Source organism: Acomys russatus, chromosome 8 (genome assembly GCF_903995435.1).
Source record: "Acomys russatus chromosome 8, mAcoRus1.1, whole genome shotgun sequence".
NCBI lineage: Eukaryota > Metazoa > Chordata > Mammalia > Rodentia > Muridae > Acomys > Acomys russatus.
Genome location: NC_067144.1, coordinates 21,452,770 through 21,467,553, shown reverse-complemented (window position 1 = coordinate 21,467,553; position 14,784 = coordinate 21,452,770). Strand labels below are relative to the sequence as shown.

Here is a 14,784-nt window from a genome sequence, read left to right as displayed (position 1 = left end):
TCTTACCACAAAATGAGGGTCCTAGAGATATATAAGCCTATAATAACCGGTCGTTTTTCTTTTGAGAAGGACAATAGGTCATGAGCGTTTCTTTTTTTTTTTTAAGATTGATTGGGTATACCCTGCTCTGCCCGTATGTGTGCCTGCACACCAGAAGAGGGCGCCAGATCTCATCATAGATGGTTGTGAACCACCATGTGGTTGCTGGGAATTGAACTCAGGACCTCTGGAAGAGCAGCCAGTCCTGTTAACCTCTGAGCCATCTCTCCAGCCACGTTTCTTTTATTTTGTTTTGAGACAGGTCTTGGTATATAGCCCAGCCCGCTCTCAGATTTTGACATCCCCCTGTCCCAGTGTATGGTCCTTTTCATGCCATGAAATAGCCAACAAAACCAGTTTTGAAAATAACCTGTTTGCTGGAGTTTTTGCTACTGTATCCGTTTGCTACTGTAACCGTGCACATATTTCTCAAGCAACTTATTTTCTCGTCATAGTCATTATCTGATGCCGCTCAAAGGAACATCCAGAAAGTTGCTCCAATCCTGGACCTTGAGGTGTATCCTAGAAGCCCTGTAGTTAATCTCCCTAATTTGGTTAGGGTCCTTGCTGTAGCGAACCACCAATTCAAGTCCAGTTTTAATGCTTTTATTGCTGTTTTGCTGTAATTGCCTTGTCCCGATGATTTTGGAAACCAGACAGTTCGCCTGCTAACTTAGAAGCTTGGAGTTGAGAGGAGCTCCTGGGCTTTCTTGTCTTCCAGGCCTAGGGTATGGAGCTGTCCCAGCGTCCCTTTCCTTCTTACCTGTCCTTCTGGCAGGGAGCCTGGACAGCGAGGGTCCTCGGAAGCACACTCGTTCCCAAATCCAGAAATGTACTACAAGGGACAAAGACACGATTGTCATGGCTGCCGGGACACATTTGTTTGTGTGTTCGTGCACATGCTTACATGTTGCCTTACAAACCGAGGCTCCGGGACCCGCCCACTCCACCTCTCACAAGCGGATGCAGTCTGAGGACTCACACTCTGGTCCCTCACCCTTGCAAGTGATGGACCCGGCTGAGCCATATACCCACTCCTTAATATGGACTTAAAGAGCATGTTTACAGCCCTGTCATTTTACAAGTGCAAGAACAGCTGTGAGGGAGGGCATGTGTTTATCTATGATGCTCTCCGTATGTAGCGTGTGCCCCATCTTGGCTGGTGAACCAATTAGGAAATAAGTATGTGTTTGTGTATGTTTTAAGTATTTACAGTTAACCAGAGGAGTGCTGGGCATTTCACAGACTTTTTTCTTCTTCTTCTGCTCTTAACCATTCCTGACTGGTTTTAGAAGCTTGCTTTTAATGATCCCATTTCAAGAGCAAGCACTTCGATTTTGGTTCTATCTGCAAGTTCCTGGGAGGGAGATAGCTCCAAATCATCAGGAACTTGCTGGCTCTACCTTGCAACTCCTTCCCCTGCACACCCTAGAACAGAGAAATAAGCAAGAAGCCAAAACTCCAAACTGGGAAGAGGTGTGTGGATTTAAAGTGACAGGAAGACGTTGGTTAGAAAACTACTTCTGGGGCGGGAGAGACGGCTCAGTGGTCAAGAGCTCTTTCAGAGGACCCTGGTTCGATTCCCAGCACCCACGTGGCAGCTCACAACTGTCTGTGACTCCAGCTCCCTGGGATCTGACACTCTTCACACCTACGCACATAAAAGAAAATTAATTATTTTTTAAAAAGCCCTGTTTTCACAAGAGCCAACATCACCTGGGTTATCTATAGTGTGTGTGTGTGTGTGTGTGTGTGTGTGTGTGTGTGTGATGTGTATTGGCATCTGTGTGGATACAAGAAAAAGAGGAGTTTAAAGACAGACGGCATGGCTTTCAGGAGCGGTTCCAGCTCAGGATATTTTCAGAACAAGTCAATGTAGCCTACCATGATCGCCATCTCTTAGATTCATAACACAGTGGGCAAAATTAAGTCTCTCAACAGGTAACTTAACAGGTAGCCCCTGAAGTTGGTATCCCCCCCCCCCATTGCATGGTAAAGACTGCTTTATTGGTGGTAATTGGTAAAGCCAGTTAAATACTAATTGTCAAAGATGTCAGTTATCAGGCTGATGGTCCTCAGACAGCTGAACTAGGAGCATATAACTTCTTATGCTGTCGCATGTTGCTGTCGCATGTTGTATGTTTCCTGTTTCTTGGAAAATGCGTGCACAGCATTTTCTCTTCAGGAGGTCAGCAGCTGCCCCATTAGCTCCCTGAAACATCTTTGTTGCTGTTGTTGTTTGCTTGCTTGCTTTTTGAGACAGGGTTTCTCTGTGTAGCCTTGACTATCCTGGACTCGCTCTGTAGACCAGGCTGGCCTCGAACTCATAGGGATCCACCTGCTTCTGCCTCCTGAGTGCTAGCATTAAAGGCATGGGCCACCACACCCAGCCCTGAAACATCTTCATTCTCTCTGGAAATGTATTTACAAAATGGTTGCATGAAATGTCACTTTTCATCCTTCCCTGGGGATTTGAGGACTGAGGCAGCAAATTCTGCAACATTGTGGCTCAGTTACTACTCACCCTCTGTGCCCCAAGGCTTGCTTACTTTTGTACCACTTAGCACACCTAACTGTTACCAGCTTCTTTGTTCTATGTTTCCTGAAGGTTGGGATTATACCAATTTTATTTACCTCTGTGTACCTTGTGTCTCTGCCCACGGGAAACTATTCAGTGAGCATCTGTTTCTCCCTCAGGGCTAGTCCTCACAGTGTGGGATTGCCACAGTGAGTGGGATTTGACCTCCCTTTGCTCTCACTTAACCGCCAGTTGATTTTAATCTAGGATAAGGAGAGCGCAGCCTTACTGGGTGAGTGAAATGCCACCATCTGAACACAGTTCTTTTAGAGATATAAGAAGGTTGGGTGTGGGCGGAGGGTAGGCCCTTCAAACTTCTCGGCAGCGCCTGGAAGAATAAGCTAAATCTAACAGGCCAGGATGTGTGAGCGACGATCAGGCCGGCAGTGTCTATATTTGGAAGGAATATGAAATGTGAAATGTTATGACCTAGAAAGCAATGGAGTGAAATTATTCATTTGCCATCAGACACAGGTTTTTTTTTTTTGTCGGATGAGGGTGTTGCCGGGAGTTGAACTTGAGGCCTCAGGTATGTGCGCTTCGACACTGAGCTAAACCTCTCAACCCCCGCATTTATTTATTTATTTATTTTAAATCGCTCTGAAAATTTATCAGAATCCACCACCACCACCACCACCTCCAACCAAGTTCTATTATAATGAGATTTGTTCCAAGCCTCATGCAGTTTGGAATTATAGCTTAAGGGTAATGACAGAAGCAATCCACTACCCTGAGCCTCGGAGGAGTACAATTTTCTCTTCTCAAAATGAGCCTGGCGCTCACCACCAACAAGACTGAATCCGAGCTGCCGAGAGAATCAGTAATGACCTCAAATTATCTTCAGTTCTGTGAAACAGAATTGTAGATCAGCCTGCGACCAAAGCCAGTGAGGATGATAGAGGCTCTCTCTTTGTCGGGCTGCGGGGAGGAAGTGGGGCTCTGAGAGGCGGTCCTGGCCAGCGGAGCTTTCTGGCAGGCAGCGATGGGTTTACTGATTAACCTTCCAGGGCTTTGTAACCCGCTGCCCTCAGAACAGAGGTTAGAAGTGTGTTCCGAGCAAGGGAGACTAGAGTTAGTGATTTTGAAGCATTTGATGCAGGCTGTGCTCTAAGGAAAAAGAGAAAAGAGACAGAAAGAAAGACCAACTGCTGGTTGGGAAGGCAGCCTCCCAGACCTCTAAGGGAAGGAGGGAGGGAGGGCAGGCGGGAAGGAGCGATTCTGTGTCTTTTTTATTCCACCTCATGGAAGTGCGCTAGCTTAAATAGCGGGTGGAAGCTGCTGAGTCACCATTAGCTGCCTGGTCGGCCTAAACCCTCCCGGAGCAAAATTATAGAGGGGGTTGTTAGAGCCTTAAGATGGGGCTTGGTTGTTTTGGTCCCCCCCCCCCCCCCGCCCGCCCGCCCAAGGCTTCGCAGTAAAGAGCGCTGCTTTGTTTTGCAGCTGCTGTCTCAAGGCTTAGAGTCCAAGGACACAAGCTGAACTCTGCTTTTATTAGCTGTGAAAAACCTAAGCGTTGCAACTCCCGCTGCTGCCCGGGATTATGTAAAGACGCACCTTCTGCAGAAAACGAAATAAAAACCTGACGTTAAGCGAACGTGTTTATGTTTCCTTCAGCTCGGATTTCTGAATAATTTGATGCTATATAAAAATGCGGTCTTCTTTCTTTCCAAGAGAATCATATGCATACTTGTTAAATGAAAGAATACATTTCTGAGGCTCACGTGACTTGGGTACAGTCCCTTTTTTTGGCTGGCCCCTAACATCCAGCTTTTCAATTCTCGCCTGGTCCCCAGGATATGATTTACTTGTCAGAGTCATTTTAAGAGGTACTTTCTTCTGAGTCAGGTTTGGGATAACACCTGAAGGGGGAGCAGATGGTGCACCTCATTCCTTTTACTGGGTGCTATGGAAATAGAGACAAGTCTGGGGAGAGAGACAGAGACCTAGCCCGCCCCCCCTCTCCCCTCTCCCAACACCCCAAAGGGTCCAAAATCTAGGTGGTTAGAGAAACTTACAGGTTGCTGTTGCAGGTTGAATAATAGTCTGAAATGGCTGCTGTGTCTTATCTTTCTTTCTTTCCTTCTTTTTCTTTTCTTTTCTTTTTTGTTTTTGTTTGTTTGTTTTTCCAGACAGGGTTTCTCTGTCCTGGCCTCACTTACGTAAACCAGGCTGGCCTTGAACTCACAGTTATGATCCACCTGCCTCCCAAGTGCTGGGAGTAAAGGCGTGCACCACCACACCCCAGCCCCGAGTCTTATTTCTTAATGCCTGAACCTAAGAGGCAGGCTTTTTAAATAGCTTAGAACCTTGAAAACCCAACCTTCTGGCAAACATTCCTCAAAGTGCTTGTTGCTGCTTGGTTTAAAATGAACCAGGAGCCACGTGTGTGGTGGCTCAGCCTGCGATCTCTGTACTGTGGGAGGTATATGAAGAAAAATTCAAGGTCACTCTGTTTAGTGAGCCTAAAGCTATCCTGGGCCACCCAAGACCTTGTCCAGAAGAAACAAAAGACAAAGATGAAATAAAACAGACAAAAGAACCAGCGAAGCAACTTGGGGCTCACAACTTGATGGAACCAATGCAGTGCTTACACTGGCCATAAAGCCAAGAGGTGAATTAGTGACGGTAAATGTAAGTACCTGCTCCCTGTCCCAAAGCAAACAAAAGCTCAAATACCTTCCCTGAGTTTGGGGCTGCACGGAACAGCCTTTGACTACAAAGTTAAAAAATAAAAGCATCCTACCATGGCTATTTCTGTCTTTCTGGGTTGGCCTGAGGAGGAAGAGTGGATGTTTTTCACTGGAAGTTCAAATCATGGGGTTGGGGGTGGGGAGCAAATTACAATTTTCATGACCATTTTCAATAAAACCCCTGCTAGAGGCAGCAAGTTCTTCACTCTGGTCTCTGTCTCCCTAACATCTGGCTGCCTCACCCAAGACCCAGGTAAATTTCCAGCTGCTCTAAAGAAACTTGGAATGAAGTTGCTGATGTGACTAGGTGAACAGCTTCGGGGATGGGAGATTGGCGATTACTTGAATTGTTCTTTAAGTGTAATCGTAGGTGTTCTGTTAGGACTGAGGCAGAGGGTTATTTGGCTGAAGATGGGCGTGGGTGGGATGGGGTTTCGAACCAAGGATTGTCAGCTCTCTAAAAACTTCAAACAGAGAAGCAGCCTCCTTCAGGACCTCCAGGCAAGCTCAACCATGCTGATACTTTGATGTTGGCCCAGTGGGACTGACTTCCGCTCTCCGGAAGTGCAGGAGAAGGCTGGTGTTGCTTTAACCTGCAAGTTAAGGTAACTTGGTATAGGCCAGCAGGAAGCTATACACCAGCGGGTCCTCTCACCGGAAGAATCATTTGGGACCTAAAGGTAGAGAGCCGAGTCAAGTGTTTGTGGGTGGGGCCCCAAGTCTGCATGTGAAACCAGCTCTCCGTGTGGCAAACGGGAGACCGTTGTTAAGTCCGGAACGTAGCGAGTCCACCTTAAACTAGACACAACCATTCCAGCTTCTGAATTTGCTTCCTGTAGTTGTCCTTGTAGGTCAGTGTGATTTCGTTGACCGTAGCCATTGGAATGGTGGAGGGAACGCAAAGTTTGTAATGTTTCTTGGTTGGGATGGGTGCGCTTTCATTTGGTTCTCCGTGTTCAGATTCCTGACCTCTGGAAACGATCTTTCCTTCTGGAGATGGTTAGACAGGAGGCTGGGCCAGCCTTTGAAGCTGAGAACTAAGGCCAGCATGCCATTTGCATGTGGTGGCCGGTTTTTTTTTCCCCCCATAATAAGTTGTTTAGACGTTTTGGCAGGACAAGATTTTAGATATGATTTATTTATAAATGGTAAGAAACGCTTTCTCCCTGGATAAGCTTCCTCGTCCGATTTCCGTCAGAGAACAAACCTCTGTTGAGTTCGCTTTCTTCCACATCTTCAACTGCACCGCTGGCATAATGGTGCCTGTTAGCCGTGCCCACTCCCGCCCCCCTTCTGCGCCCCCCCAAGATTCAGATCTACACATTGGTCCCCTCCTGGGCACCTCCTTTCATGCAGCAGCCCCAAGTTAGCTGGAATACTAGGTTCCTGGGATGCACAGATCTTTCTGTGCACTTCGCACCTTCACCCACGGCCTTCGCTCTGGCCCAATCCTCGGTCCCTTCACCTCGGAACAGCTTCCTTTGAGAAGTTTCTCCATGTCCGTGTTGCATTAAGTGCTGTGTCATGCACTGGCAAATCTGGTGTGAAGGTAAAGGAGAAAAACTCCTTCCTGCGATGCTAAGCACCTTCAAGGTGTCTAGTAATTAGGGGCCTGCTGGATTTGCCATCCCAGCTTTGATCGAAAAGCTTCTGGGTAACGTTCAAGCCCTGCATTCCAGGAACAGGTGTAGGAAGGCTGTCCTGCTCAGCTGGAGCCAATATGCCAGGATGTTGTAGGTGGCACACAGTGAGCTGAGAGCAGCAGGCAGGGCTTTAGACACTGGGAACACACTTCTTTACCCTGGCCCAAAGGCACCAGCCTACCAGGTGCCACCAAACCTCTTTTGGGGGCCTGAAATTTTCGTGCTTGACAAACCCAAGTTCTATCACGGTTTCCGTCATTTGCCAGTGGGGACCTTGGATGAGTCCCTTCATCCCTATGACACTTATTTTCTTTATTGGGTTAAAATAGAAAAAAGCCAAAAACAAAAAAAAACAACAAAACAAAACAACAACAACAAAACCAAAAAACACCCACACCCCAGGCTTACTGTGAAGAGCGCTGACGCAGAGTTAAAACACCTACCACATGTTGCACATGACCCCGTCACTCTTCTCAGTGACACGCTAAACAAAACGTGCTGTCCAAAGCAGAGTCCGAACTAGCAACCGATTAAGTAGGTTAAGCACCCCGAGCTGGCTGACCTGAAGCGGTCCAGGAAGGCTCAGCCATAAGGACGGCAGAGCCGTGGAGAAGGAGAGAAACAGCGAGGAAATAGGCGTGCTCGTTCAGAAGATCTCTTAACATGTCCACAGAGCCACAAGACAATATTAGAAGTTAACAAAGGCAGGGGTGCTGTCGCTTCTTTTTGTCACATCTTCTCTGTCAACGCAGCTCAATCATACCTACTAACTCAGTGGCACAGCGTCTGAACACAAGGGTTAGGGCCAGCCCCTTCAGGTGTGTGTGTGTGTGTGTGTGTGTGTGTGTGTGTGTGTGTACATATGCACAGGAGCTTACAGAGGCCACCAGGCTAGAAGAGGGTGTCAGAGCCCCTGGCGCTAAAGCTAAGAGCCACTGAGTCCGTTCTGGGAACTGAACCCAGGTCCTCTGGAAGACCAGGGAGTACTCTTAACTACCAAGCCATCTCTACAGCCTTGACCCACAAGTCTTTTACAACTCTGACACAGTAAACTTGTTAGCTATGTCTTCACTCTTGCTCTCCCACCCTCTCTTCTATCCTCACCATTCCCTTTCCCCATTCTTTCTTTATCTAGTTTTTGGGGGCTTGACACGTGCTAAGGGTACTCGGTCTGGTTTAAGCGGCAGCCCCAGACACTGCCTGATTGTAAGCTAAGTCCAGCTAGCTGGTTTCTTACCTTTAACTCTGTCATTTCCCGTCTACTGGAAGGAAACCCACGGCGAGGAACTTTGGCGATACCAATCCTTCTGTGTCTCTTTAAAACTAGTCTTTGGACGATCTTGGCTTCATCAGCTCCCTGTCCCCGTGGTCAGCAGGTCACTCAAGGCAGAGTTGCTTAACTGACACACTGGTCAGAAAGTCCAACATGTTTACATCTAAAATTCTTGCACAACTTTTTTTTTTCTTTTTTCTTTCTTTCTTTCTTTCTTTCTTTTTTTTTTTTTTTTGTACTGTTAACCCCAGGTCATTTCTGAGAGCACACGCAGTGAACTGGTTCCTTTCACCTGAGGTAAATATTGACCAATTATTTTTTTCCACTTTTTAAAGAAGGTCCCCCCCTCCTTCCAACCCCCAAGGCAGAGAATGAAAACTACCTAAGAAGGGAGTTAGTTAGCACCTGCCTGATGTGACAGAGAATTCTCTTTCAGTCCTGACTCAGGCCAGGGAGGAACAAAGTCAGTACCCAGTGCTCATGGAAAAAAACCACAACGTGCTTTGACCCGGGTGCAAGAGCTGTGGGAAGAACGGGACAAGGACCGGACACCCCCAGCCACTGTCCCCCTTGGATGAGCTCAGCCCCCTAGCGTGAACTGTTGAGACCCTCAAAGTGCTGTGCTTAAAGCAAATTGGGACGTTTACTGTCATTGGTCTTGATTTCTTAGAATACAGTTAGTACTCTCAAGATTTTGTTTTCTTTTAACCCTCAAGATTCTGTAGCCATTTGTTTCCTAGAACCTGTATTCCTGTGAGATCAGACTGCTTCCCAGCTGCCCTCTCCCTGCCTCTCTGGTCTCTCCTCTCAGCAATCCCCTGCAGCCACTGAAAGGTAGCAACTTCGTGACAGGGGATGTTAAGGAAGAAAATAAATACAGAGGCTGGTCTGTGCCAGATTTTCCCCATAGGCATTACTTCATTTAATTTCACAAAGACAATTTTTGCAAAGTAGGCTTTATTGTTACAAACTCAGATGCAATAGGAAGCAAATAACAGCTGATTCGATCAGGCTAGGTGATTTTCCAGAAGTTAAATGCTAATTTTTAAACGTTGGCAAAAAAAAAAAAAAAAAAAAAAAAAAAAAAAAAAAAAAAAAAGACAAGAGTGATAAATCAAACTTCTGTAACTAGAGGTTTCTGACAGGAAAGGGTTTATTGAGCTGTGTAGACACAAGCTGAAAGGTAAAGGACCCAATACATGGATGACACTACCAGACAGCAGCTAGAACATGTCCACCCAACCTAAGGAGTTGGTGTACTTTATAATTAAACTTGGGAGAAAAGAAATACAAAGCATTTATATTTTACCCATATTGGCTATAGATAAAGAAGGGCAGGACACACAAGGCCAAAGAGGCCTATGTCAGTGCACAAAGAGAAGCTGTGCTACTATACTTGTGCCTCCCCATGTCTGATTTCCCCTTAGGGTAGCCTGGCCCATCTCTGGACTGGAGGAGAGAAGCTTAGCCTGGCCCAGGTGAGGGCAATACAGAATATCAGTAGGTAATGAGTGTGCAGGCAATGGACACATCTGGGAATGGCTTCAGAGAACTGACTCCGTTTATTGGGGAGTAGCGGGGAGGGGTCTTTATGCCTCTGGGGAGGTGGCCAGGGTCTCTGGGCTGTAAGGTTTGTATGGCTGTGTACCATCCGCCAGGGTAGGGGTGTTGGAAGATGCTTCGTCTGCATATTCAGGAGCTGGGGGTGGGGTGGGGGCTCTTATAGGGGTCAAACAAGGAAGACTGATAACTCTTAGGGTAATAAGTTCTTACTAGGGTCGATGGTGGAGGTGGGGGGAGCTGGCTTTGTGACGCCAGGTTGGAAGGGGAGTAAGTGACCAACTCCTGCTGTCTTCGTGTTTGAGGTATCCGGGCTTGAAGATCCCTCAACCCTTCCTTGTAACCCTGGGCCATTACGGTCCCACATACTTGCTTGGTTGGTTCCAAAATGACAAATCAGTTTGGCATCGGAGGATGATCTTTGGCACGCAGAAGAGGAATACAAAAGTGTTTTTCTTTTCTTTTTTCTTAATGATTAACCTTGAAATGTGAGTTTAAATGGCATTCTTTTACCTCTTTATTCCTCTATTCCTTGGCATATAATATAGGACATTTCAGAATGGAGGAAAGGCAGGGAGGGAGGGAGGAAGAAAAGAAGGAAGGAGGGAGTGAAAAAAAGAAAACATTACTGTAAATTGAAAACATAGCCTAGATTCTCCTCGTTTCTGTGTGCCCTTTCAACATGACTTCATTGTTCCATCAGCCAATAGCATCTTTAGCTGGGCATAGTGGCATATGCCTGCTACCACAGCACTTGGGAGGCTAAGGCAAGAGGATTTTTGAGTTCAAGGTCAAGTTAGACAACACAGTGAGAATATATATATATATAAAATAAGCACCAGATGAAGTCTTTTTCTCTGGATCTTGGTAAATATGATGTTAGAAAACATGACACAGCGGCTTGAAAAACTCTGCCCCATCACATGTATATATATTCCCTGCTGTCTCAAACTAATGTATAAAGAGGTGGAACTCGCTCCTGGGGGCCAGGCAGCAGCTCTGTCGGCCACACTAACTGCCACAGGTGTGGATGAGGCAATCTGTGAGCCAGATGGCTGCAGGTGTGTGAATGATCCCAGGTAAGACCAAAAGACCCTTAGTAAGCCCATCCCAGGCTTGTGAGAAAACAGAATGGCGTGTTTCATACTATTAAGTTTGGGAGTGGCTGGTTAACAGTGGAGATAGAGAATTTAGCCATAGAGCTAAAAAAAATCATGTGTTTAGGTCTGAAACGGGCCCAGGTTGCCTGAGGCCCTGAGTAAGGGACTGAGCACCTTCAGAGCTCAGGACTGTGGCGTACTGTAGTTTCAGTAGAACGATCTGCCTGTGTATGCGGTGTTCCAGGTGGAGGGCCAGCCCTATGCACCACGTTACTAGAAATAAGGGATGTTGGTACAAACTCATGGACTAATTTCTGGCAGGCAGCTTACGGGGAACCTCAGCACATAGACACATGACATATCTTGTGCAAACTCTGATATTTATATACAGACTTGGAAGGAAGTATACGGAGATATAGGCTAACCATCCAGCATGCAGACTTGAAACAGTAAATTCAAGGAAGGTGTCTCTCACATGTCTTGAGTTTATGAGTACCTGGGAGCTTCATTACTGACTGCTAACTTGGCTTTGCTGGTTAAAAAAACAATACATGGGAGCCAGTAAGAGATGAAGAAAACCCTTCACTGCTTCACTTTTCTGTGGAGGCAGCTTCCAAGGCAGGTTTAAGTGTTTCACAGCTGCATATTGGAGGCACACACCTTTAATCCCAGCGCTTGGGAGGCAGAGGCAGGTGGATCTTTGTGAGTCTCAGGCCAGCCTGGTTTACATAAAGTTCCAGGACAGCCAGGAGTATAGAGAGAGACATTATAAGTGTTTTTCAGTGAGAATTTTGGTTTCTTTAAAAACACAGAAATATTATAAGAATATGTTTTTGTTTTAATTCCAGGTGTAGGATTATGGCGCTGTCTTGGCAGCAGCTGCCTATGATTTACCTCCAGCTCTGGTGGGCGTGTGATTTTGCCAGCTGCAGATAAGTTTCTGTATTTGCATGGCATTTGGAATTCTGGGAATTTTTCAGAGGGTAGATAAGTGCTAGAGCCTCACTGGGGGGTGGGGGGGGGTCTGGCTGTTGGTTGAGTATAAGTAGTTAAGTGCAAAGAAGAAACAAGAAGAAATTAGGTACCGTGACAGCAAAGAGAAAACTTGCCCCAAGGAACTTGAGGCCCGTAATTAGCAGGAACTAGTCTAATGGTAACCTTTGCCCCCTTTCCAATCCCGGACTTGATTCAGTGTGACCTCCCAGGAACTGGAGCCTTCTGGCAAACTTTGGAAGCAGAGGAAACACAAGTGACTTGGCTAGGAGAGCCACATTTAAATGCTCACCCAGCAGAAGGGTGAGACTGTCAGGGTAAGCCAAAGGCATGCTGGACAAGAGCGGGGTGACAACCCCTAAGTCACGGGCAACAAAATCAAAGTTAACAAAACCTTTGATGAGCCAGTATTGGGGATGTGTGGAACAGTGAACAGAGCCACAAGATTGGAAGCCTGCTGGTGTTGCTGCCTTCTAGAGCTGGCAGATAGGAACCTCACTCTCTGTGGAAGCTCCTCAGACAAGGTCTAAACTCTCAGCTACCAGCAGGTTGGGGGCAACGATAAAAACAAAACAAAACAAAACAAAACAAAAAAACCCAAACACAACAACAACAAAAAAATCAAGTGCTGTAAATGGTGATGAGCCTCCAGGTACTTGGGAGGTTAAAGCAGATGCTGAGGTTCACTTTAGCTTAGGCAGGGGGTGGTGTGGTGGTGGGAAGTGGCTTGGGCAATATGGTGTGACCCCCCTGATTCAGAAGAAAAACAACAAAAACCAACCCCCAAGCCCTCGGCCTTCCCTTCTACCCCCCCCCCCCACTACATTTTTAGGATCGTCACAGTATGTATTGCACTCTAAAGATCTTAAGTTGGAAGAAGATTCTCTGGGTCAGTGGATAACTTATTAAATTATGGGATACACAATTTCTGAAAATGCTCAATGTGTGTTTTGTTTTTTGTTTTTTGTTTTTTTTGGTCGGGGAGGGTTGCACATGTCTCAGCGCATCTGTGGAAATCTAATGACAACTCAAAGAAATGGTTCTCAACCTGTGGGTAGTAACCCATTGGGGGTGGCAAACAACCTTTTCACTGGGATCGAATATCAGATACTTCCCTTACAATTCACAGTAGCAAAGGTACAGTGAAATAGCAGCGAGATAATTTTATGGTTGGGGGTCACCACATGAGGTATATTAAAAGGTTGCAGCGAAGGTTAAGGACCACTGGGAGAATGGGGAAATGAAAGGACCCAGAGAGTGCTAGAAATGTACAAGAAGAACATTCGGATGGGCGGATCTGGGCCCAGGGGTCCTGCTCAACCTATGACACCAGCCAAGGACTATACGTGCAGTAAACATCAAACCCCGGCCCAGGTCTAGCCAATGGGCAGGGCATTCTCCACCGTTGAGTGGAAAGTGGGGACTGACTTTCACACGAACTCTGGTGCCCCATTTTTGACCATGTCCCCTTGATGGGGAGGCCTGGTGGCACTCAGAGGAAGGATAGCAGGCTACCAAGAAGAGACTTGATACCCTATGAGCATATACAGAGGGAGGAGGTCCCCCTCAGTCACAGCCATAGGGGAGGGTAGTAGGGGGAAAATGGGAGGGAGGGAGGAATGGGAGGATACAAGGGATGAGCTAACAATTGAGATGTAATATGAATAAATTAATAAAATATTAAAAAAAAAAAGAACCACTGACTTGAGGGATTGGGTCTCTCCTCCCACCATGTGGGTCCTGGGATCAAACTCCACTGTCAGGCTTGACAGCAAAAGCCTTTACCTGTTGAGCCATCCTACCAGTCCTAAAAATATTTCTTTCCTTTTCATCCTATGTCTATTTATGAATGAATAACCCTTACATCTGAAATGGCAAGATTGTATCCTTTAATCCTGCTTTTTTTTTTTTGTGGCTATACATGGTAGAAAATTTGTTCGCATAAAAATAGATATGAATGCATTAATTTTTGAATTAAAAAAATCACAGTCATTTACCATTAAGTATTACTTGTAATGATCTATAATTCATCACCTTACTTAGGTTTTTTTTGTGTTGAAAGGGGATAATTGGAAGCCTGACTGAAAAAGGCTTCATTTCCCAGCTACCAGAACCATGCATGTTAATTGACTATTACACTTTGTCTAACTGGCTTACTCAGAAAAGGCTGGGGAAATAAAAATGTTAATTTTTATAACCCTTTAAAATACTTTTACGCTTTGATAGACTACAGAGAAGCTTTGTCATGAAAGAATGTGACAAAGCCTTGGCTATTTTTCTTTGTATTAACATATATTAATTATACATAAAATGGGCCTCATTACATCATCATCCTAGATATCCATGGCGTATCCCAATCATATGCACCCCTTACCTTTACCCGCTTGTCCCCCTCTCCGCTTTGTCTTCCTCTCAACTGGCCCCTTTTCCGCTGTCATGGCTCTTGCTTTTTGGTGCTCCACTGAGCACGGCAGAGTTGCCTAAAGGAACATGGATGGTGAGCATCTGTGTAAGTTCAGGGGCACTTTACTAGTGGTGCTGTTACTGTCTAAGAGTCCTGGGTCAGGCTTGTTTTCTCTGCTAAGTAAAGATCTAAAAGGCAGGAAATAAGCCACACACAGCAAGCAAACACGTTTTATTAAATACAAAGAGAATGTGTCAACTAAAGAGACAGACTGCTTGCCACAGGTAGGAACAGGAACCAGAAGTTGAAACCTATATATATATATATATTTAATCTTGGAGGGCTGGGGGCTTTAAAAGTGGACTTGGAGGGTCTTGCAGCCCTTACTTTGGATTGGTCATCATAGACAGATTAGAGTGGGCTGTCTGGCACATAGCCCAGGTCTGGACCTGTCTAGGACACAGCGAGTTTGGACTGGTCAGTTGAAAAGAGTTTCCAAAGGTG

General features: G+C 46.0%; 1 protein-coding gene across 1 annotated transcript in view; it reads right to left on the bottom strand.

Moving 5' to 3' along the window:
• Hgd (homogentisate 1,2-dioxygenase) overlaps positions 1-8,232 on the bottom strand; it is a 50,247-nt gene extending 42,015 nt beyond the window's left edge. The window contains exons 1-2 of the mRNA XM_051149892.1: positions 8,188-8,232; positions 803-874 (exon numbers count right to left, since the gene is read on the bottom strand). Of these exons, the coding sequence (XP_051005849.1) occupies positions 803-874; positions 8,188-8,202 (87 nt within the window). The 5' untranslated portion in view covers positions 8,203-8,232. The remainder of the gene's footprint in view (positions 1-802; positions 875-8,187) is intronic.
• Positions 8,233-14,784: the final 6,552 nt, after the last annotated feature.